The sequence below is a fragment of the Botryllus schlosseri genome, chromosome 11, assembly GCF_051294905.1.
Source record: "Botryllus schlosseri isolate E-star chromosome 11, Bs_hap1, whole genome shotgun sequence".
Taxonomy (NCBI): Eukaryota; Metazoa; Chordata; class Ascidiacea; order Stolidobranchia; family Styelidae; genus Botryllus; species Botryllus schlosseri.
In genome coordinates, this window is record NC_137246.1 from 7670485 (window position 1) to 7697291 (window position 26807).

Here is a 26807-nt window from a genome sequence, read left to right on the forward strand (position 1 = left end):
TCGATTTCATATTTGCTCATTCTAAATTCTGTAACGACTTGTTTATCGCCCCATCTGTTCAAGCCAAAATATTCCCGTTCTTGACATCCTCCAAAGTGCGATGCGCGATTATCTACCAAGAAATAACGGGCAGCCATCATGCCGAAATAAGTCTTTCCGAATGACGATCTTACGAACACGAATGTTATTGAGTGTTCGTGGACTGCCGAAGATATTTGTCAGAATTCCAGAAGATTTATTTCATGGTCTTCGCGACAAGATCGCACGGAACATTATAGTTGATCTCCTCTAAATATACCTGTTATTGCCAAGCTATCGAATTGATTCTACTGTCTACCGCCTCAAAGGATATGAAGTTTCATAATGCACCGGACACATCAATTGTATCCTTGTCATTGTGGTCTGTGATATTCATGGTGTGTTTCGACTACAATGGTCATTTGCACCAGGCCAATATAATTCAATAAGATTCCATATCCGAACTATTTTAGGACGCGGATCAGATAGGGTGTAGGAGCTTAGATAAACCTCCAGCACTCCAGCTCTGGATCGAGCCCCAATAGCTGGCTCTCTCTCTCTCTCTCTCTCTCTCTCTCTCAACTAATTTTATACCTGCACAGTTATGTATGAGGTTACAGACAGATCCGGTTAAACATGTTTAGCGAATTCTCGTACGCATAAATGATACATGCATGTACAGAACAAGTATGAATAGTGAACATATGTTCCTCTGAACTGTCAGTGGGCAGATCGGCATGCTGTTACCACGCCGTTGGATCCCAGTGTCCAAGTGGGACAATATGCGGATTGTGCAATGTTCATGCAAATGCCAATGCTACAATCAAAAGTCGCCACGCGCAAGTACGCGCGACACAGTCCCAAGAGACGTAAGCTGGAATTAAAATGAAATTTGGTTCAATGAGCAATCTTACTAGGGCTGGGAAGAATGGAGTACATGAGTGTACTACCAGTATTTATGCCATGTATGTCAAATATGATTATTCGGAATATTCAAATGTGAAACATTGTGCGGGCTCAAGGAATATAATCCCAGTTAACGTCATAAACATAAACTTGCTTCTCTTGACTACACTAATTCATTGCGTATTGCGACGATGCGGCTAGTCGATCACATAAACCGAATTGTCATTAGACTCGCGTGTTTTGATACAACGAGTATTTTGCAACATGTTTCGAATGGTGATTCTAATACAAATCGTGACTACAATAATGCTTTCGATGATAAGTCATCTCTAATTTGAAGGGTGTAAAATTTGGTTACTCGAAACATTGACTCCAATCACACGACTAAAATTATTACCATGGATACTCGATTCGGATTCGAGCAGTCGAATATTTATATACTCAGCTCGTAGTCGCGACGCACAGTTGGAGAAGCCTTGCTGTATATGAGGTTGGCTCATTATAAGATGCATTCTCCCAAGCCTATAGTGACTTTATTCACTTGGGTTTAGACGGCAACTTGGAATCTTTCCAACCAGAGGCGTATGCTATTGATCAATCGGACTGCAGTTCCAGTTGTGTTCGGGAATTCAGGTGTTACAGCAATGGCGATTTCACTTTCAAGGCTACATGGCAAGATGATGCCACATGGACTAATGTAGAATACGGTATTATTCTTCGTTTTTAAACTAATTTACCGTATTTCTCTTCATATGCAGAAGTAATGCTTGTATACAAGCATCAAAAGCCACCTGGGGGCAATGATGTTTGACAAAAATCCCCATTTCTGTGTTGTACAATACAATGTACAATATATAAATGTTTAATCATAAAAAATCGAACATATATATTTATTGTACAGACACCAGAAATACAGCGGCGTATGTGTTGATGGGACTCAGCATCACTTTCACTTTTGGACTGGTAGCAGTGGCAGTATTGTCTCTGTGTAATAATGACCCTACAGTCGGTAATGACGCACCCGTAAAGTGCATTTCATTCAGAAGCATAAATGTTTTGTGTTTCAGTGATGCAGTGGTTTCACGTAGCGTGTATCATCATATCTTCTTCGATGACCGTTGTGAATATAATTGTGGTGGCGATTCCGCAAGGGCCTTACTGTACGCCAGGTGAGAAGATCAATACGCTACTCTCACATTCCCCGTCACATTGTTGCGAGCCACCGGGATAAGAACACCGAGTTAACATAACTGATAATTGGATGTCGTTTGGATGTCTTAACGACTCACATGCTATACGCCAGTGACAGCTCTCGCCAAGCAACACAAAGGCTACAGTCACTGCTTATGTGGTCAGTTTCTTTGTAAGAATAAATATACCATCATGACGAAGCATAGGCTATTGTTGCTTTCTAATGACGCGGTTCATATAGATCGGAATACCCCCTTTGACTGGAGATGCTATTATGCGCTAAACAATATGTAACGGGTTATGCCTCCGCTGCCTGCTTACGATGAACATCAAGGATCAACGAATCTTTTTGCATCATTTACAAAATCTTATTTACACAGAACGGATATACGGAGGTATCACTATGGCAAGTTTATCGTTAGCATTTTCTGTGGCTGGCGTTGTAATCCACGCCGTCCAGTGGATACCGAAGCCAGTGGATATCGTGAAAAATGATGATAAGGTTGCAGATCACGTCGGTGACCTTGAAAAGGCTGTCCCTGCCGTCGAGAGGATACCGAAGTCAGTAGAGATCGTGGAAAATGATGATAAGGTTGCGGACCACGTCGGTGACCTGGAAAAGACTGACGAGGGTCGATAAGTGCACAGGAAATTGACATAATTGAATACCATTTAATTTTGCTTGGTTGTAACGCAACATAATGTATCGATAGGGTAAGGATGTATTGTCGTCAGTTGTTATCAGATCTGGTTAGCAGCTGTCAACTATCTGAAGTTTGCTCTCTAATCCCCTTTACGATGCATGTAGAGCAGTGGTTCCCAACCTTTTTTCACCCACGTACCATGTCAGGGTTTTATGCAGTGCTCGCGTACCACCTACATAAGTTACGCGCGCCGAGGCGGTCAAAAATGTTTCCATCGTGTTCAGCTACCGGAAGCAGCGAAACAGAAAATAAGCTGCCCATTTTATGGCGCAGTATATGATTTCTTTAGTGGATCCATTTGGAATTATTGTGGTCAAATATATTAAAACGGAATTTGGTTAGGTAAGAATCCCAAGGGCTGTAGAGTCGGAGTCGGAGTTTGGATAATTTTCGATTGATGGCGTCGGAGTGGCGAAAACTATAGTGGCTGGAGTCGGAGTAGGAGTCGTGGAAAAATATTGATTGGAGTCGGAGTCATAGTCTGGCCAAACCGTAACCCGCAGGCCAAATGTGGCCCACGAGAAGGTTTTGTATGGCCTGCGAGGTAATTGTCGAAATTAGAAAATTGCAAGACCAATCAGGATTTGATTAGTCTGACCGCGAAATTTGATGATGACTAAAATATCAGTTCCGACGCATTGGCGTAATGGCGCATTGGCCAGCCACATTTATCGCAGATCTTCATATATATGACCATAAAGTAGTATATTCCGTAGCAGATTTATTTGGCTTGAAATTTTTGTCACCACTTCGCATGATTTATTGTCACTCGATTTCTTGCATTTAGTATTGGAGTCATCTCCTGAAAATTATTAAAACGCGTTAGTTGTAGAATTGAGTCTAACTATATTCGCAATTAGGAGATAACGCGTCGTGCAACATGCGGCTTCGCTTGTGCGCTAAGAGATCGTCGGCGACGAAATATTTGCACGATAGAGGCATGTTCAGCTAAATCGTATCACGTTTATGCTGTATATGGACTATAGAAGTTCCAATATTATTGACCAAATTCATAAATAAACTTTAAAAACAATATCCACGCGACTGGTAAATTTAGGCATATTGATTTTACACAGCAGTTGGTGTGAATTGTTAGCGAAGCCTTCCAGAAGTTGTGTTGATTGGGACGATTAGGATACCATTGTTGTTTGGAGGTCGACAATGTATTGTTTTGGCCCTCCTTGACACAAACACTCTGTAGCGTCCGCCTTATTCTTCAGTCAACAGGTTCGTGCGCGAAAAAAAACGACCTTTTTTAATCATCGGGCCGATTTCTCCCAGGGGGAATTTTGGCTCAAATTTCGGCCAAGGGGCCCACGAGATGAAAAAGTTTGGGAACCACTGAAATAGAATGTCTCGAGTTATTTGACTTTGGGGGACCATGGGGAATGCCCCGAGGACAAGTCGAATCAACACAAAAAGTCACTCAAGTCGAGTTATCTTTCATTTTTTAGAAAAGGATCACGTCAAAGACAAATTGCGTCGAGTCTATAGTCTAGTCGTCCCGCGAGTCATTTCAATCAAAAATTCAATTAAATTTGGTCGTTAAAAACTTAGTCAGAACCCACCAACGAATAAAAACAGTCTTACGGAGCCTTAAATCTTCATCACGATTCCCGAATCCGTTCGCGTAATCATCAATGACTCGCCTTGACTCGAGACATTTTCAAAATTACGGTAACGATTTGACGTCAGACAATTGGTGTAACGACTCGATTTGTACTTGAGCCATTGTACGTGACTCGACCCAGTCCCATGAGCTGTTGTACCAGACCACTGTTGAAATTTTATGGACAAAAGACTATGTCTAAACGCCGAATTATCCTGTCATTGCCAAATAAGCCCAGTGCTATAAAGAGGCGATCCCCAATATATGTAAGTAGCATATATATTGACAGAATTCATTCATTACCTTTGAGAAAATTTCGCGCTTGGAGCGACCAGGATATGGCTGCACATTGCATATTTGCGTGAATTAAATGTTATCAATTTTAAATTCTGGTAATATAAGTCTTGTTTTCAAGGCTACCTAATTCGGTTCGCTCCTTTCGGAAGACTGAAAAAAGGTTATCAACATTCCCGCAGCCCGCGCTATGGCCCGTAAATCTCATGTGGCCCTTTGGCCGCAAAGATTGCCCCCCCCCCCCCTGATATGGATAAATTGGACATTATGTGCAAATTTCAATTCAGTTTAATAGAGAAAGAAAATAGCAATATGCATATTTGCGATGCAGTTACAAATTAAGGTAATTCATGGAATTATACCATGAAACTGTGACAGAGTAAATAGATCTTCAGGTTTTGTAAAATTGTAAAATTATTGGTAATATAACCAATGCTGCTTCCCACGTGACAAAATTAAAAATATTTGTAGTGTGGCTTAGCTGCTTGGGTCGAACAAATGATCTAGTTCTTGAATACTTGACTTGGTGCATGTAGACTAGACAGTAGAGACATATGCTATTTCCCTACTTCTCAAATTTCATTAATGACAAATGTTTATTAGTAGTGAAAGTGTGTGTGCTTGTAATCAGTATAGTGTGTAATGAGAAAATTAGTAAGTTATATCTCTGTATCAGTTGCTGACTCACACAAGAGCCAGACTTCGATTGTTTTATCTAAATTTTAATTATAAGGGTTCGGATAATATGTCGTAATTGAAATATTCTCACACATTACGATATTACAGAGTCCATGTTAAAAAAACTCATAAAATATTAAAAAAAATAAGTATAGTTAGAAAGACAATCTTTCATGTTAATTGCATAGTGAATAATTCGATCTGTGCCACAATGAAACAACTTTGCATGCAACCGTAAATCATATGTTTGCATATGTTTAATGGTTTTATATGATAGTCATTTACCAGTCACTGTGGCATATATTGCTGCGTGAGTGTCATCATTTTTGTCAATGTTGCAGAAAGGTTGAAATTCATTGCATTATACATTTATTTTATGTGTGGACAATTGAAATACTTTGCTGAATAAGGTCGAATTCTTGTGTTATTGCAGAAACGATGATGCTACATAATATTTGCGATATATGCGACAATAAGTAACTGGACTATTTGTTAGACACTCGCATTGTTGTTGAGCAAGTGGATTATAGCCTAGAAATAGGTTTATCGCGAAAGAATTGGGTTCCGTACTAAATTCAAATATGCGTCAATCGAACACGAATGCGTGCCTTTATGTAATTTCAATTGTTTATGATCTATTTATCTATATTGGTTGGATAACATTTCTAAGTTTTGTAGTGATTTCTTCAGATTTCAAAGTACACTATATTTCACCCAGAAATAAACAGCGATATCAGTCGGAAAATGTAGAAAAATCGCACGCCAATTCAAATTGCTGAAAAACAGCATATGACGTCACTGGTTGGGAACAGTAGCCTAAGCAACAATCAGCTATCCCAATGGTGCACAAGCGGTGTGCCGGTTGGACTGCATAGGAGTGCCGATTTGAAATGTGGTCAAACTAAGGTCGACATACGACTTAAAATAGGGATTCCAAACTGTCACTGCGGCATCGTCGGTGGTCTTATATTTTGAAACGCTCAAGGACACACAATGTCCAATGCGATATAATGAACAGGTATAAGAGAATGATCAAACGATCAATAATGGTCTTTTAACCTGGAGTCTCATCGCAGTCTAATGCCCGATATACAAGTGTTCGATCCATTTTAGGCTTACTCGGCCTTTCTCATTCTCTTGCTTGAATTCATGCTTGATATGATATTTTATGTATCGACACTGTGGGCATAGCGACGTATAGATGTGCCCTCCCCCCACCAATGGCGGTGGAACGTCAATTCGCCCACACTTAACAGCATTTGGGAAGGTGAAACCTAAACAACAGTTCATCGCTATGCAATTCGGCCGCAATGTTGAGGTTTGGCAGACGGTGCGGACCTTTTTTTCTAGTCATCACCATCAGAACCAACGGCTGAACAGCGACATGACGGTGGCTGATGATCATTTATCGATTTATTTTTGGTTGTTTTCTTGCCAAATCTTGCACTCGGGTTACTCGTTATTTTTATGTGTTCATTGTATTACGACGAGTCATTTTACACCAGACCGATATTGACTATTATTATTCCTGCAATGCCAACTTAGAGCACGGTCCACTTTCACTCCAGAATTTTTGTAAGACATGGCTCACATAGATCAGGTGACGAGGATTTGCCGAGATAAACCCCCAGCACTTAGGAAGAGATGCTAAAGTCGATCTTGGCCGGGTGCGAACAAGTGCCCCATTTATGTTGAAGTTAGAGTTGTGTGAACAAAAGTCAATTTAAATCAAACATGTTTAAAACAAGGCCTTTGTTCTGTGGTAAGCAATGACGTCACGGATATTTAGTTGTGACATCATCGTGGATTTATATTCATAATTGAAAATATAGGTCAGGGTAATTATAGCTCCATTGAGGAAATATAGGCTCTCTACCCCTGTCATATACGGATTACGGACCACAAATATCTTTAACCAGGACTACATCGTCTTGCAGCATTTTTACGGTCGGTGGTCGTCGTCTTCAGAAAATTCCGTACTAATGATCTGTATATGCGTGCTATAGATGTTAAACCGATTATTTCTAGGGTTCCTATCATCCCATATCGTATACGTCGGCTCATTCGGGTGGTAATCGACGTCCGTAGGCTCACACAACATGTTTTTGGAAAGTATTTACACAATTATGACATAATTATACAACCTTTTTTTAACAAAAACCCCTTGCGGCCTTTCTTGAAAACAAAGCACCAGCACCAGCGTCATGACAACAATGGTCGTGGTTCGAATCCCGGTTCCGATCAATTTCTATGTTTCGGAGGTCACCAGCTCCTCCGCAGACTTCACTGCTATAGCAGTGACCAATGTTCCCTACATGCTGCGCGCGTGCGTGGCCTGCCCCTGCTGACAAAGTCGCCGTGGCGTAAAATCTGTGCCGCGCGCAAAAAATCCGAAGTGACGACCTATTTTTTAGCAGTTCCGCACTGTTGTCCAAGAGACTGCGCATATTTCAGAGTTTGTTGGAAAAATGGACCAAAAAGTAGCCATTCACATAAGCCAAACCACCAATGCGAAACTGTTATATGCAGTTTACATGGGAAATATATTAGTTACACAAATATATAATTGAAGAGCTTCCTGGAGGTACAGAACTTCAATACAGTTGAATGGTATATTCATCAGAGTTAATTAATAATTACATTTATCAATGTAATTGTAATGTAATTGTAATTGAAGCATTTTTATTTTGTGTAATTGTAATTGTAATTGTAATTTGACAAAAATTTTGCTTAATTACAATTTCAATGACATTGAATTGCTATTGAGACCTGACAAGCACAACATAAAATAATTGACTTATAATGCATTCTCTTTCAATGTCGACAAGGAATTTGATGGATCCATTCGCGAAAGCCCTTGACTGCGCCCTTGCGGGCGAAGTTTTTTATTTATTGTTACCGCTATGCTGGCCTCGGCTGCCTTTGTATACAATCTTTAGATTACTAACCAACGGATGGATTCGCAACACGTGACTCACGATTGAATACGCCGAGAAGCGAACTGCTAAGCCGGCTTAAAGCAGCAGAATTGATAGTCCCATAGCTGGCGTTCCAAGCGTCGAAATTTGATATGTATGGTCCTAATCGAAAGCTAGTGTCGCACTGATTCCGCAATAAAAGTATATTTCCAGGCAATGGTACCATCCCAAAATAGTCATGAAAGTCTGGGAATCGGCATTGTTCTGAACAATCGCTGGGCGTAATTGGTCATTGTTGTGGTCATGCGACTGCGGCGCTCTCACTTTTCAGAACAGTCGGCCTTAAACGGCTATTTTGGAGCAGATACATTGCCCTGACAAGATTTTAATTTGTATTTTCGGAATTAGTGCATCAATAGCTTACGATAAAGACCAGATGCATCAAATGTGGACGCTTGGATCGCCAGCTCTAGGCCTACAAAGTTTGCTGCTTTTAGCCGGCTCTGCAGTACGTTTGTCGGTGCATTCATCCGTGACTCACATCTTGCGCAACTATCCGTGGGTTGGCAATCTACAGTATGATTTCAGATCACGGTGCTGCATCGTTACTTCGTCTGGCTAACTAACCAGACCACTGGATATTATATAACGTCTTATTTGACAAAGCAAGGTCTTGTTTTTACTCCTCATCCTAATAATATTATTTCTTTAATTATATACTATATACGCAAATCCAACACGTGCATATATTATAATACTTTTTTCAACGACATACTGCACCCTATCCTTAATCCTAACCCATAGGAAATTAGGTAAATAACATTTTACATTTCCAATTACGTGAGCCATTACCGAGCATACAAAACACGCTTATACTACGTCACACCTCACAATGACATATTACATAGCATACTATGTACGCACAGCATACTATGTACGCACATGAACGCATTTATTACTACACAATCTAAACTAGACTTGAATTGTTGTTAAATACGACGCTACGGTTGTCAAGGAGCACGGTTGAATTTATGATTATTCAATTACATGTTCAACAGCAGCAATTGTAATGGTAAGTATAATGTAATTGAAGCATGCAAGGAGTAATTGTAATTATAATTGTAATTTGATATTTTTAGCATGGAGTAATTGTAATTGTAATGTAATTGAAGCATGCATGAAAGTAATTTTAATTGTAAATGTAATTGAACTGAAATAATGTAATTGATCCAACTCTGATATTCATAATGAAATAACCCCGAATATATTCGGCTGACACTCGTCAGGGGTAATCGTCAGCAACTAGTATAGAATTGGAAAGAACATTGTACATCAACAATCGTATCACAAAATATGACGTCACCAACATGAAAAAGAGAGCGTTCAATGTACTATTTTTAGGTGGTACACGAACTCCCTTCGTTGACAGAGTTTGGGTTGGTGTATTTGATAAAAGTCGGCTCCAAAGCACACAAATGGAAGTGTGAACGGCCCCTTCCAACGACGCGAAACCCGTCATCTCATGCACATAGCGTTGATGATATGTTCGGGGAATAAACTGAGTTTAGAACCTGACAACATCCGCAAAATCTTACGATAACGGTTACCCTGAACACGTCATCAACCGCGGCATAGAGAGAAAATGACCGCAATGCAACGCAGGAAAGTCAACAGAGCCAAACGAACGAACAACGACGGATGTTTATATCCATCTACCTATTGGATTGGTCGCATTTCCACCTGCTTTGAAAAAACAATTGATTTGTGCGGTCAGTATGTATTACGACACAGTCAAAACCAATGCGATTTTTACGGCTACACAGCTGCTCCCTTCAACACGCAAAGACGTGTAGTGTACGAATGTAAGTGACACTGTCATTTTATCTACGTGGGAAGAACGTCAAAGCGTCTGCTGGAACGCATAAACCAGCATGTCCCCAGATTTATCAGAAAACGTGCATCAGGCTCGTTGAAAAGCTCACCCTTAACTCATCCGCTTAAGCTTGATGCTGACTGATCAAATGCCATTAATTCTGCCATCAGCAAACATCTATTAGATCAGTGGTTCTTAACCTTTTTTCCTCCAGCGCCCCCTTTCAAAAATTATCGTGCTCCAGCGCCCCCCCCCCCAACTTCATAATGTAAGGAATGTAATAAAGACAATGAGTAAGAGGGAGGGCCGTAATAGCACTTCGTCAACCCCCTAAAACGATTGCCTTGCGCACCCATAGCGTGATAAACAGAACTTCTGAGGGCTTCGCCCCCACGAACCCCCTATCGTGATTTCGATGGTCAGCAAAGTTTGTGTGGCCTGGTCGCCCTAGGTACCAAAATTTTCTATAATGCATGAATGAATAGGTGGTAACTACATATATAAGTCGCGATAAGCTGAGTGAGCTGTTGTATAGGAAGATAAAGGGCACGTAATTATTAATTAAACATATTCGGGCGTGCCCGCAGGTACAATTATTCGTTACCAGGGCCGTAACAGCACTTCGTCAGCCCCCTCCCCAAACAAAAAACGTTGGTCCTGGGCCCCCATCGGGTGATAAACCAAGCTTCCGGGGGACTCCCAGACCCCCATTAGGCTGTCCTCTATTTGCTGAAAGCCTATTAGGTATCTAGATTGGGTGTCCATTTACTGATGCAGCTATTCTCGCCTAGTCGCGCGAAGCGCGAAAAATTTCACAAATTAATGATTGAATTGGTCAATATCATCGGGAATTGCATGTAAATTGAGATTAATTTTTATCCTCTCTCTGCTCACGTAAACACATTTACCGGTAGAGCTGAGTGGGGTGCAATGTTCAATCTAAGCTGCGCACGTGCGCAGTGCTGACACGGTCTCTGCGCACAGAAAATCTACGTTGCGCACAACAAATCCGAAGTTATTACCTTTTTTTAGTCGATGCGCACTGTTGTCCAGGGGTCAGCGCAGTGAGTTGTTGAGTGTGCGCAGACTCATCAAAACTTGAAGCGAACATTGTGAGGTTTCTTGAAAACTGTAGGGCCCGTTACTAATAATTAAACATATTCGGGTGGGCGAACCCGTTGGTATGACTTCGTTGTATGATGTTATTTCGTGACCCCCTGTCTGCAATATCAAAAAATATAGAATCGCTCAACGGGGATATCGCCCAACAGGAATATCCCTGTCGCCCAATCGTACTAAACTAAAAGACGCACACGATTTCAGATTGGTATTTCTTCACTGACATACGTCTTCTGGGGTTCAGATTGCCAAGACAGGAACATTCGGTGTCAGTCATTTAGGCACCCATGGACAATTAAACCTATATGTATTTTGAAGGCTATATGTAACGAAGTTTTCGGTGTTAATTTGCTCTGAATATTCATTAAGGATATGTCCTATCACCACATCATCTACTGCGAAGCCATTTTTTCTCCAGCGCCCCCCATACCGCCCCCTTGAGCCCAGCGCCCCCCATATCGCCCCCTGAGCGTTTCCGCCCCCCTTCAAAATCGCCAGCGCCCCCTGGGGGGCGCTGGGAGCGAGGTTAAGAACCAATGTATTAGATAATCCGATTTGTGCGAATAATTATCGAGATGACAGATTTCGCGTCGTTGGGAGGGGTCGTTCACACTTCCATTTGTGTGCTTGGAGTCGACTTTTATCAAATACACCAACCCAAACTCTGTCAACAGAAGAAGTTCGTGTACCACCTAAAAATAGTAGGCCTACATTGAATGTTCTCTCTTTCATGCTGGTGACGTCATATTTTGTGATACGATTGTTGATATACAATGTTCTTCCTAATTCTCTACTAGTTGCTGACGAAAACTCCTGACGAGTGTCAGCCGAAAATATTCGGGTTTATTTCAATATGAATATACTGATCCAATATATAATTCAAATATCTGTAATCGCACTACCCTGCAACTTCCCTACCAATAGGTCCCCAAAATCGGGAAGAAAAACCCGGCATGTGCTTTAATAATAATAACCAAGGATAACATATTGGAATCAGTTATCTGGTCCGACCAGCGGGCGATTTGAAGGCTTGAACCAGGCCCGCAACACAATTTGAGGTTGACACGATTGTGGACAAGGAAAAGTAACTTATTCGAATTCGGATGGAAACAAGCTTAAAGTAAAACGTGAATCAGCACTGGGACGCCAAGTGACAACATAGATTTTTATTTGTGGTCACAAGTAGCTTTTTATTCAAGTTTGAGTCAACAACAACACAAAATATATTTGTTACTGCACAAATATAGGGTTGTCATACGTCCGGAATTTCCCGGACATGTCCGGAATTTCATTGCAAAAACTGCGTCCGGGAGGAGATTATAAAATATGCCCGAATGTCCTGAATTTTGAAGGCCCGAAGTCAGGTCAAACAGTTTTCGTAAATGGACATGAACAATATTATTTTTAAGCAGATTTATGCAACTTGATATTTTCTTCGCTCTACGCGTGATTTAGTGTGACGAGTATTGATTATGTGTTCATAACTCATGGCAAAATCCGCTAGGGGTTGCTAAAGAGTGTCCGGAATTTGATACACAAAAATATGGTAACCCTACCGTAGGCTCATACAATATTTTTTTTTCGAATGTATTTACACAATTATGGCATAATTTTGCAACTTAAAAAATACACAATTTGTTTTAGAAGGCCTTTGTTTAAGACACCGTTTGTTTTAAATGCAACCCTAATTGAGAGTGAGAGCTATTTGCACAATAAACACAATTTGAGTCTTTCTGACAAGAATGATTAACTAAATATCCCTGTTTTACACAATGCAGCATCACCGAGTCGAGGGTTGTACATTGGGCGCAAACCCGATAGGTAATTATTAGGGCCATTTAAAGTCATTAAAGTCATATTTTTTTCCATGCATCAGTAAGTCGTGAAATCAATTTTAACGCAAAAATCGCATCCATATGGGGTATATTAAGAAAGTTATAAAGTCATATAAAGTCATATTTTCCTGGTTAGGTCATATTTGAGTTATAAAGTCATATTGTTGTATACTTTAAATAAAATGTGTCAATTGAAGCAATTACGCACTAAGAAAGTAAGGAAATTTCTGATTGAACGAAGGCAAACTGTAAACATTACAGTCGCAGACCTATGAGGTCACACATTGCATTGTGTTGCTACACAATCTGTTTTACTTCTGTGCACTGAAGTGGGACGTAATTTGAAGTTCAGAGACGTTCACAAGTGAAAGAAATAGTCAACGCATGGGACGCTGAAGGAGTTATTGTAAAGACCGTCAAAGATTCAGTGAACGATCCAAAGTTGACGAGTTAGTTAACAGAAATATGCCTTCACTACAACAATATTTCAAACTTGATACTGAAAATGGAGTTGTAGGCTACGTACACTATCAAAGAGGCTCATGCTGATCTAAATGCCCTTGATTTCGGAAAAGATCCGCTTGAGCTCAAAAATTACATTTAGAAGCGATTGGACAAAATCGATGTGAAACAAATTATGGAGCTACAAAGACAAGACATTTCACCAGCGCTGTATGCAAAACTGCAGAAGTGTCAACAAACATCTGCGTCTGTGGAGCGCTCATTTTCCTTACTAAAGTCATTTTTACATCCAAATAGTAACTTTAAAGACTCGAATATTCCACACTATACATGAAACTGTACTACAAAAATGGTTTAAAATAAAAATGGATGTGTATTACTGTTATGTTGTTCATATTTTACTCGTCAGTTCCATGAGTGACGTTGGTTACATGTAAAAATACACGATTTTCGCATAAAGTCATATAAAGTCATATTTTCCCAAAAATAAAGTCATATAATTGATTTTTTAAGGTCATATAAAAATGGCCCTAGTAATTATATAATTAGTCGAGTGGTCACCGAGCACCATCCAATAATCAACAAGTCCAAACCCGAAACATGGACCGGCCTTGGACCTCTACCACACCGTCTTTTGTAGACCTTAAAATATGAGGTCGTAAAACCAATAAAATTTCCCAAAGGGACGCCGCGAGATAAAGTTTATTAACCATCTGCTCTAACCCTAGTTGATATGATTGGTGGCGTACATGATATTGAGATATAGATCCTATCCCATCCCTATATCTATGTATTAGTGATAACTTCTTTATCGGAAGCGAGATAACTGTATATGCGACCAGTGAATATACCTATGACGCGGACCGTTATACGTAGCTATGTAGCAGATTCATTATTACTAGACCACTACACCACTGTTACTTTAACCTTTGGCAGGTACCGAACCTGGTAATAACCATACCATCACTATTCTACGAATCTGTTGTAGTTGTAAAATATTTTTCCCCCATAGCCAGGCCTGTTTATTTTTTGATATTGGGTTTTATTTCTGGAATCGTCAGCAACTGAAAACATACAAAAAATATGTTATAGCAGTACACAATATTCTTAAAAGCTGAAATGCGAATCTTTTGTTCGACCACAACAACTCAATGTCGGTTATATGACCGATTCAAGTTTCAAAGCTGCCTCGATGTGAGGGAAGTATCGAAACTATCAATTCTATTATATCTCTATTTTTATACTTTGATTAATTCAATAACTCCTCAATGCGAAAATATATTCTCAAACTCGGGACCGTAACTGCCACACCCCAAAACACCCAATGGGGGGGGCGACCTTGAAGGGGGCCCAAAATTATTTCGTGAGTTAACATAAATTTTATAGAGTATTTTTGTAAATTCATGCAACTTTTTCAAAAGTTTTTCGCGCGATTTCAAGTTGCCAAATGTCTTGAATATTGAGTACTCTTCCACCAAGAAAAAATAAGCAAGTTTAATAGTAATGGGCATGTCGGCATTGGCCATTACCGCACCACGATTTACCAAGACGTTTTAGACCATGTAACATGCGACTCCAAGAAGTGGGCCAGGACGATCAGCAGCGAGAAAATATTGGCCGAAAAGGACCGCCCTCATGTTGAACGAAAACTTCGTTATATATACCAAATGCAAATAAGTTTAACTGTCCATAGGCACCTAAATTTCTGGCGCCGAATATTCCTGTCTTGGCAATCTGCACCTCGCAAGACAAATACCGTCCCACAGGGAAAAATTGCATGCCATTGAAGAAATACCAATTTCAAATCGTGTGCGTCTTTCACTTTAGCCTATGTTTGGGCGATTCTATATATTCTGATATAGCAGACAGGAGGTCACTAAACAACATCATGTTATACGGAGTCATACCAACGGACCGTACAGTTTCCAAGACACGTCACTCAACTCCGCCGGTAAATCTGATAAGTCAGCAGAGAGGACAAGAAATTGATTGCGTGAGCAGAGAGGACAAAAAATTGATAGCCATAGTTACGCAATTCCCTATCTTTTGACCGATTTTATCATGATTCATCGGACATTTTCGCGCCTCACGCTGGCTCGCTACACAGTGTGGCTAATATCGTGGCGATAGCGAACAACGTGATTGGGGGTAGGTTTCTGCTCCTATGGTAGCCCAATACCCAAGTTTTTTTGGGGGGCCTGACGAAGTGCTGTTTTGTTCCTGCCAAAGGGTATACGCCAAAAGGTGTTTAATTATAATTGAGGAGTCCTACATTTTAATACACACCTCACCTGTAAATCTGATTACGTGAGCAGTGCTAGGATAAAAAGTAATAGCAATATATATACAATTCCCGATATATATACAATTCCCGATCCTATTGGCCGCTTCGCGCGTCCAGGCGAGCAAAGCTGGCCCAATCAAAGGCGCATAATCCATAAGACAAGTGTAACGGTAAACAGCGGATAGCGTGAGGGTGGTCTGGGGCAGAGTTGGATCAATTGTAATTTGTAATTGTAATTGAATGTAATTAATTACATTTTTCAATGTAATTGTAATGTAATTATAATTGAAGCATTTTTATTTTGTGTAATTGTAATTGTAATTGTAATTTGACAAAAATTTTGCACAATTAAAATCTCAATTACATCAAATTGCTATTGAGACCTGACAAGCACAACATAAAATAATTGACTTATAATGCATTCTCTTTAAATGTCGACAAGGAATTTGGTGGATCCATTCGCGGAAGCCCTGACTGCGCCCTTGCGGGCAAAGTTTTTTTTATTTTTACCGCTATGCTGGCCTCGGCTGCCATTGTATACAATTTTTAGATTACTAACCATCGGATGGATTCGCAACACGTGATCACGATTGAATAAGCCGGGTAGCGAACTGCTGAGCCGGCTAAAAGCAGCAGAATTGATAGTCCCATAGCTGGCGATCCAAGCGTCGAAATTTCAAATGTATGGTCCTAATCGAAAGCTAGTGTCGCACTGATTCCGCAATCAAAGTATATTTCCAGGCAATGGTACCATCCCAAAATAGTCGTGAAAGTCTGGGAATCGGCATTGTTCTGAACAATCGCTGGGCGTAATTGGTAATTGTTGTGGTCATGCTGCTGCGGCGCTCTCACTTTTCAGAACAGTCGGCCTTAAACGGCTATTTTGGAGCAGTTACATTGCCCTGACGAGATTTTATTTTGTATTTTCGGAATTAGTACATCAATAGCTTACGATAAAGACCAGATGCATCAAATTTGGACGCATGGATCGCCAGCTCTAGGACTACAAAGTTTGCTGCTTTTAGCCGGCTCTGCAGTACGTTTGTCGGTGCATTCATCCGTGACTCACATCTTGCGCATCTATCCGTGGGTTGGCAATCTACAATACGATTTCAGATCACGATGCTGCATCGTTATTTCGTCTGGCTAACTAACCAGACCACATGATATTATATAACGTCTTATCTGACAAAGCACGTTTTGTTTTTACTCCTCATCCTACGTCCCTCGATAAAATAATATTATTTCTTTAATTATATACTATATACGCAAATCCAACACGTGCGTATATTATAATACTTTTTCAACGGCATACTGCACCCTATCCTTAATCCTAACCCATAGGGAATTAGGTAAATAACATTTTACATTTCCAATTACGTGAGCCATAATTACCGAGCATACAAAACACGCTTCTATTACGTCACAATGACATCTTACATAGCATACTATGTACGCACATAAACACATTTATTACCACAAAATCTGAACTAGACTTGAATTGTTGTTAAATACGACGCTAAGGTTGTCAAGGAGCACGGTTGTATTTATGATTATTGGATTACATGTTCAACAGCAGCAATTGTAATTGTAATTGTAATTTGATATTTTTAGCATTGAGTAATTGTAATTGTAATGTAATTGAAACATGCATGAAAGTAATTGTAATTGTAATTGTAATTGAACTGAAATAATGTAATTGATCCAACTCTGGTCTGGGGGCGAAGCCCTCCATAAGTTCGGTTCATCATCATTATGTGGGGGGCCCAAGACCAACGTTTCAGGAGGGGCCTGAGGAAGTGCTGTTACGCGACCCTGCTCAAACTGAGCGACTCGAATTATTACATTTAAAACTTGTTTCGGATTCGAGTATACTAGAATCATAGTAACCATCACTAAAAATTTGCTTTTTGTTTACTGCCGATTATGCGGAATTGATTTGATAACGTATCCAGTCTGTATTTCGACAGATTGGTGCATAGCACAGGTTGCTCTGAGTCAACTAAAATCAGTTTCAGAGATTGATTAGCATTAATTCAGTTGATACACCTTCAATTCCCACCCTTAGAATGATTCTTGGTGCGGTAATCATGGTTTCAATAATTTAGGTGAGCATTGGCCCAACCTCCGTATAGCTGTGGGCAATGATATATATATAGAATGATTGGAAACTGCTACGCCCCTTAACGCTATAAGATAGGTTCGCGGCCAAATCAGACCGTTGTGGTTTAAGCTTGAGGTGAGGTACGGAATTGCGTTATGTCGACTGTGATGGAGTGCTGCAATCGACCTTCCTGGCGTAATATTTCACCCATTTTCCGTAATTTGTTTAGTTATACTTGGTTTCGTGAGCATAGTGAGCAGACACGGGGTGATTACTTCATGAAGGTAATCGATTGCGAATACGATTACGATTACAGTAAAATCACGAACTAGTCGATTAGATTACGATGACATTGGAAAAGTGATCACGATTACTCACGATTACATTTATTTCGCATCCTAGAAGTTATATCGGAAGACAATATATGGATTGCGCTGAAAAGGCCTAATGCGTTAACAAACTTCATTCAAAAAAAGATGCTTCATTTGCTTGTCACGTCATGATGTACCTACCCATTGCCCATTTTTATAGTGGTCGATTCATCGCACCTAATCATTTGCATTCTTGCCTAGTCCATCCATAACCGCCGCCCCCTAATTTCCCAATAGGGTGGGGAGCGAGATCGGAGGGGACTCAAAAGTATTTCGCATACCAGCAGAAATTATACAGTGTTTTCGAGAGAAATGTTTAACTTAATTTGGTCGGTGTTCATACGGACACTACTTCGCGCTTCTCTGAGATCTCGGAAAGTTTTTTGTATTCTTTGAGACACAGTAGAGTCGCTCCTTCCGGCAACCCCGCGGTCAGGGTCATGTGAAGCTTCACGGACCCGGTCTTCTCTAGCTGAAAGCAATCTTGATGCGTATGGTCTGGGGTCAAATCGAACACAAACAGAGTGCAACCCACCTTAGAATTCTCAGAGTCGGTAAAAAGATCTTCATGAGCATCCCACTTCCTGGTGGATTGGTAGACGCTGAAAAACCCCTCGAGGTTTGTGGTTTTATCAAAGTCGAATCTGAAATTACGCCCGTACAAAAGCTTCCCGTTGACGTTGATAGCCAAAATTCCGACGTGATAGTGACGAAAATTAAAGGGGTTCCTAGTCTTACTACCGTTATAGGCAGCGGTCGGAACCAGACCAATCACGATTCGTCGAGGCATGACCCAAGAAATCAACGTTTTCTCAATGGAGGTATCACTCGCTCCAAAAGAGTGATTACTCATTTCGAGCTTTATAATAGGGTATTTCGCCGTGTGCGTACGAAGCATCATTTTGTGTGCCAAACTGACAGAGTCTGAAACTTGAATTTGCGTGACGTGCAATTCCACTTTTTCAATACGATTTTTGAGTCGGCAAACCCGAGGAGACTGAAATCGTCATCGTTACGGATTAATTGCAACGACAGATCCACGTTATCCAATAAATATCTTTCCCGATCGAATTAACCGAGCGGTATCTTGCCGATGACCTCGAACGTTGCACTGTCAGCGGTCGTTTTCGTGCCGTGAAGACGACGTTGTCTGCCCTGAAAGTATCCTGCTGTTTTATCGCATCTTGTATCGAGCCGATACATTTCAGATAGGTTTCTCCAGCCGCACGAGAGCTATTTAGTAGATGGAAAATGAAGCTTTTGTAGGCGTGATTGTTGTCCGATGTGGTGATCAGCTTCGAGCCCAGATACAGATCGATCTGCTGAATAAAGCGTCTTATATATCCGATACGACGGAGACGTTGTCAGTAGTATATAGGATCGGTCTGGGGGTGGCAGGGGCTCTTATGGGCGGGGTCGCATGCTAACGAGAAACCGGGGGTGGCATGCTAACGTTTTCGTCTTATGGCGGGGGTGGCATGCTAACGTTTTCGTCTTATGGCGGGGGTGGCATGCTAACGTTTTCGTTTTATGGCGGGGGTGGCATGCTAACGTTTTCGTCTTATGGCGGGGGTGGTGAGCGGCTCTTATTTCTTATGGCGGGGGTGGTGAGCGGCTATTGCGTCTTATGGCGGGGGTGGCGAGCGGCTATTGCGTCTTATGGGTGCGGTCGTGATTCGTACTTTCGGGTATAGGCTGCGGCGGTGACTCGTAATGAAAACTCGTGGTCGTGATTCGTACTTTCGGGTATAGGCGGCGGCGGCATGCTAATGTTTCAGGTATAGGCTCCGGTTGCATGATAGCGTTACAGAGATAGGGATCGGTCGCATGCTAACGTTTTCGGATATAGGTGGTGGCGGTAAGTCGTACTCTCGGGTATTTAGTTTGCCACAGAGCCGGCGCAGACGGTGATTCGAATATCAACAATAGTCGCGTTCGCAAACTAACACTTCAAAAAGATGTGAAATATTTGTAAAATCCTACGATCACTCACAAGATACCACTTCCGGCATATCGAACTATCACTCAATACACAACCAAAGTTGAATTATAATTGAATGCGTAAATTTATCACCTCGGCATCAAAATTCGAAAACAACAACTTGATGCTTTATGTTCTCACTCTAATTCCATGATAAGTGTAATAAGTGTCGAATAACAGATACACCACCGGCGAGACTTGAATACCAACAAATTGTCACTTATTTCTATTCTAGCCGTAATCCTTTGTGAAGTTAACGCTTATTCAAAAAGGTGTGAAATATTTGCAAAACCCCGCGATCACTGACAAGATAATGTCTCGGACATAACCATCTTTCACGACTTGGTGGCATAACCATACCGATCGCTCACGCGGTGAAATTTTAGTAATCAGTTTGTCACAGAACTTGATTTCGCTGGTAAGATTTAACAAGTAACGAATAACAGACAGCCAGTGTCGGTAACTTGAATAGCGACAAATTGTCACTTATTTCCGCTCTAACCCTAATCCTCTGTGAAGTGAACGCTTATTCAAAAGGGTGTGATATAATTTTAAAATCCAACGACCACTCACCGGATAATGCTTCAGACATAGCAATCCCTCATGTCCGCTCACAAGGTAATATTTCGGTAATTAGTTTGTCCCAGAACCGTCGCAGACGGTGATTCGAAAACCAACAATTTGACACTTTCTGGTGGTCGCTATATGTTTTGACACTTCGAACAGTGGCTGACTTTAGTTGCGCGATAAGAATTATGAGAATATTCAACCAATGTATCAATTTGCCAACTCGAAATGAAACTTACTACACAAACCAAGTTGATTCGTATCTGAATGTGTTAATTCGGTACAATTCTAATTATTTTGAGAAATCTTTTCGTGAACTTTTGATTCGACCATAACCCGAATATTACTGACGCCGACTTTCAGCTACATCGAATTATTCGCACATTCCACGCCGCTGTTTTCACACTTACAGAATCAATACCAACTATAATTCTACAAGAATCAAGAATCACAAGTGTGTGCATTATACAGTTATTGTCTTTATCAACATGAAATCAAACTCTTAACAAAAACACGCATCTTATCACTCGTCAACTCTATCATGAAAATCCTCGAGTCCTTATCATCAAAAATGTTATAGCGCGGCGTCGGAATCCATTCGTGAGATGTACTAAAGGTAAATCCAGATAATCCAAAATGAAATATTTGGACTTTGACATAGTCTGAATTGAAATGTATTGACAAACATGACTACCAACTTTGATCCAGTCACATTTCAAGATCATACTTTGAAACAATCCTTGAAACATTACAACTCTATTCGCGACCTGTCTTTACGTTTGTCAAAGAGAGTTTCAGTAATTACTATCGCGATATTTTAATGTGTTACTACACACAATAGAATCAATCAATGAAATATCGCCCATTGTTGTAAACATTTCCAACTTGACAACCGCTTGCAGATAACACGATCGAGTTGCAATGCGATGAGTTGAATCGGAATATTTCAACCTACTTTGTCATATCGCGATTTGAATTAGGATTGGCAGACAGGTTGGGTAAACTTTCACTCCACTGCGTTTCAGATTAATTTATTCACACGATCACCATCTCGCTGTCTTCACACTTACACAATCGCGTACTGTTCCCACTCGCAACTTCGGTACGATATTTCAACTTGTCACAATAACTGATTATTCACATGTTGATTTGAAGCAAAAGGAACCTTGAACAAGTTATCTGGGTATTTTTTGTCACAATTGAGTTGATGGAAATAGTATTACACCTCGAAATTTTAACATCTTACCATACTCAAAAGAGTCAATCATGAAAACCTTGTCAACTAAATCCGTTTGTAACTTACCAGACCAACTAGACCAGGGGTGGGCAAACTACGGCCCGCGGGCCGCATGCGGCCCACAACACCGTTCTGTGCGGCCCGCGAGAGTCAAAAGAAACTTTTAAAAAATATTGATAAAATTATACATACTCAATATCGAAATATTGTAGGATTGAACTTTTTCTTAGTATATTTCACTATGATAATTTTAATACAATGGTTCCCAAACTGGGGTGCACGCCCCCCTTGGGGGTCTGAAGGCATTTGAAGGGGGCGGGCGCGAAGTTGAGCTCAACTGAGAAAAAATTTCGCGCTCCGCGCGATTGTAAACCACTACATAATTATTGCTCTGTATTGACTCTGAATTTCATAGTTAAAAATCTCTCATCCACAGTCGTCACCTTCCATGCCATCAAACTATCCGTTAGGTCCGCTATCATCCTGATTGCGTGTCACCATCATAAAGTTGTGGGGCGTGTCTTAAAAAGTTAGAGAACCACTGTTCTAAGGTAAATACTTCCTATTATTATTTTTATGTTTAATTTCTGGCGCGACAGCCCGATCTCAAGGCCCACGCAGTTTGAAAGGTTTCAACTGCTAAACATCACAGAAATCCTAAACGAGATTGACAAAATTCGGACCACGAGTGTGATTTCAGATTGGCCACTCCAGCTTTAATAATCTCAGTGATGTGCTTATAAAAAACGATTCGCGCGTGTCTCAGGCAGATTCGTTCTCGGTGCAGGTAGAATTGGAGTATTTTTATTTTATCTACACATAGTAGAAGTGTGTTTGAAGCTAGCATGATTAGCCTATGATGCTGTCAGCATCAGATCGCTGCTCACAGATTTAAATTTCAATCCGGTTCTAAGAATCGGAACAACCGACTTTCATCTTTATAGTTTTGACAAATTGGTTATTGAGGTCGACCAGCCGATGAAATCTCGCCACTATGTTTCTGACGCGAGTACGATATCATCAAAGCAATGTTTGGTTTGGTTTGGTTTAAATAAGCACATACATTATCTCCATGTCCTCACTATATTATCAAATACCAATACTGCGTTTTGTTTTATAATCCCAATTGTATATAGTGCGGCCCGCGAATAGATTTAGATGTTGAATGCGGCCCGCGAGCTCAAAAGTTTGCCCACCCCTGAACTAGACAGTACCCGTACAGAAAGAAGACAAGATTACGCGAGTACATACAATCGCTACAAACTAAAATCCATAGCAAGTTCGGTTGTAGTCATATACCGCCAAATCGTCTTTTTCGTTCAACTGTAAAAGTCGTTACTATTCTGTAAGATAAAGTAATTACTACTCGGTATATTTTATAAACCAAAGTAAATACTACTCGGTGTGTGGTTTGACATTAACATATTACATTTGAGTATACGAGATTTGAATGTCTGACCAACGTAGTTGAGAATTCATTTCTTGCAATCGAACGCACGCGTTATATTGAAAATGTTCACGATGTAAACATATGAATTGACACGTTGATTTTGACATATGAGATTTGTAATAGTTGATCATTACTTTATTATTAAATTATTTGCGTTAATTAAACCCGGCGTTGTGGTAAATGTTATGACAGCAACAGACTTTTCAGTACCAATGTTATTAACATATTAAGCTGTAAAACTATGTGTGTCTGAAATGTTCTTGATAGGAAAATTACTCCACCTTGGTAAAAATCACTCTGCGTATCGCGGATATCAGAAAATATTTCCAGTACCAAGACTAAAGATGAAACAGCAATATCGGTATTATTACATTCAACAATCAGTACAATTATTAAAATCTATCGTTTGCGATAAACAGCACTAAAGATGTAATAATTCCAGTATTCATACATTGAACATCCGATACAAAATGCTTTATTATCCCGATTCCCAACGGGTAATTGAAACGACTAAGTGTAGAATCAGTATATCACAATATCGTTACTATTGAATCCAACGATTTATTGTCGGAATTTGTGACAGAGAATTGAAACATATACACTTTACAGAGTGTGAAAATATCACTTTGAGTATCGAGTACCGTTCGAAGCTAGCAATCAATTCTTAATCATTTCAGTAACTCCCCATTTTGCGTGCTAAATGTAAAATATCGCGAGGTTATACGCTCTAAGACTTTGATTATTGCAAAAGTAAATTGTGATATGTTTGTTAGATGCATCCAATTCAACTAGAAGTGTCTAGTGCCCAACACTCGTAATATCGAAAAAGTACTTGCCACACTGTTATTTGCTAAACGTGTTTTGCATTGTTGTTCATTTCTAGTATTGATTGAAATCATTCTCGAGCCCTCAAATAATAATTCCCGACATGAAACCAAGCCGCTGAAAGTCGTTACCATCACAAAGAAACAATTTACACGATGTTTGCCAAATGTATCCTATAGTTAGGTGTACTGGAATTATTTGTAAAACACACTCTGGTAAAGAAATCGAAAAGATATCCTGCACCTAAATCTGATAAAACCATTTTTCACTTTGTGTTCGTCAGTAGTATCCATTTGAATTTTTCCATTTCCTCTCGTCAAAGTAGATGTAATCATAGTCGCTAAAGAACTTACTTGGATGTGTTTGAATTCTAGACATAGTTCTAATTTACTCGACGCAAGACCCAAGAACAACCGTAGTTTACAACCGTGCACACATATCCAAAATATCGCACACTCCGCTATTCCTAAAGTACAAACACCCGATACAAAATATTACTTGTTGTGTTGTTGCGGCATCATCTTCACAATATCACCCTCAATACAAATGATGTTTATGTGTAACATGCTATTGATTTGAATCACACCCACCTGACGGAGGAGGCTTTACTCAATCTTTACAAAATGGATATCGACCAACATCACATCATCGGATTGTATCTGTTTTGCTGGATATATGAGTTATGTTAGTTTAACAGTGAACAAATTTCACCCTCTTGGATTATGAACTCAATGCGTTAGCAGTCATTCAATATTTTGTTTGTGTCAACTAGTTACTTTGTATGTTACTCCACAACTCTTACAAAAGTACTAAGGATATTAACATCACACTAAGTAATTAACTTTACTCGATATTCTCGCATTACGAAACTAAAGAATGGTTGGTTAGACTCTACAAACTGTTTCGATATCACAAGAACTTTATTGTCTGAATGGGTGCTCATGTATCTTAATAATCAAATAGTTCAACACAGAACTAGTACTAACAGAAACATCAGAGAGTTGTTTACACAAAAGTTTGTATATGTGCACAGTATGCGAATACCATGTGTAAGTCCAGCACAATTGCGGTATCCATCCTAGTTTAGTTAACACAAATTTATTACAACGGGGCCACGTAAACTTTCGCGAAAGAAAAGCATACTCACTTCCAGAGGGTTATGTCAATGCCATAGCAGTACCCCAACAAGAAAGTACATATGTTTTGTGTGTCGAATTGTTGTTCAGTGTCAAGTCTACCTGTTGAAACGTACATTAAAACAACACAGTCACAATTCAATTAAAACCACGAATCTATTTTCATTTCCTCACAAACTGTCACATACAGAAAAATAAATTTTGTTCCGCCAAAACATACTTGTAACCAATCGCTTTCATTAAACACACAACACCATAAAAGTATTTACTTTCTACAACATAGACATTCCGATGTAGTCAAGAAATATTTTTATTAATCAAAATCATCGACTTCTGTTTACGGCGTTAGTGTGTGCATGTCATATATGTGGGATCCGTATTAAAATGGACACGACGCGACTGAATGTAAGGAGATAGAAGTCTATCACATAGATTTACATGTGGTCTTCGCTACGGTTTCAAAAAACTAATCATCTCTTTTGCATTGATCGAGACCGAGCAAGTTAGTTAATGGCCATGATTGTGTTTGTCATATGCGAATGATAGGGTTACTGTCAAATCTACATACAACAACCTTCTGGCACTCATAATAGCAATTTCATTCTCTCCTTTCGTAATTGTAGACTCACGACAAGTATATTGTACAACTCGACAGCTACGTTTAACAACACCAACGACACTAAACATACGATACCTACCCAAGTAAAATTACCATTTTCACCTGGAGGTCAGTCGTTACCTGAGTAAAAATACCATTATTCGTTGGAGATTTATCGTTTAATCAGAGTAACAAAACATTTTCACTTGGGGGTCTATCGTTTCCAAGAGTAACATGCCCCCTTTCCTTTGGAAATCTATTTTTCCCTGGGTAACAAACCTTGTTCACTTGCAAATATATTTTTTCCCCCAGGTAACAAACCTTTTTCGCTTGGAAATATATTTTTTCCTTGAGGAACAGACCATTTTTACTTGGAAATATATTTTTTACTTGAGCAACAGACCATTTTCACTTGGAAATATATTTTTTCCCTGAGCAACAAACCATTTCACTCGGCGGGTCGTCGTTTACCTGAGTAAAATATCATTTTTCTTTGGAGATCTGGCGTTTACCCATTGTAACAATACATTTTCACTTGGAAATCTGTCGTTTACCTGAGTACCAATACCGTTTTCACTTGGAAATCTATCTTTTCCCTGGGTAACAATACCCTTTTCGTTTTGAAAACTGACAACCACACCGGTCAA

The 26807-nt window shown here is 40.0% G+C and overlaps 1 protein-coding gene and 1 pseudogene across 7 annotated transcripts in view; one reads left to right on the forward strand and one right to left on the reverse strand.

Annotated features, from left to right (window-relative positions):
- Window positions 1-2933, forward strand: part of LOC145450002 (uncharacterized) — a 245823-nt gene extending 242890 nt beyond the window's left edge. For all 4 annotated transcript variants that reach the window (XM_080328451.1, XM_080328456.1, XM_080328450.1 and 1 more), the window contains exons 5-9: window positions 1476-1631; window positions 1826-1933; window positions 1992-2093; window positions 2496-2617; window positions 2708-2933. In XM_080328451.1, the coding sequence (XP_080184577.1) occupies window positions 1476-1631; window positions 1826-1933; window positions 1992-2093; window positions 2496-2617; window positions 2708-2755 (536 nt within the window). In that variant the 3' untranslated portion in view covers window positions 2756-2933. The remainder of the gene's footprint in view (window positions 1-1475; window positions 1632-1825; window positions 1934-1991; window positions 2094-2495; window positions 2618-2707) is intronic.
- LOC145450005 (peptidyl-prolyl cis-trans isomerase pseudogene) overlaps window positions 1-26807 on the reverse strand; it is a 430289-nt pseudogene that overhangs the window by 329148 nt on the left and 74334 nt on the right. The window lies entirely within an intron of this gene.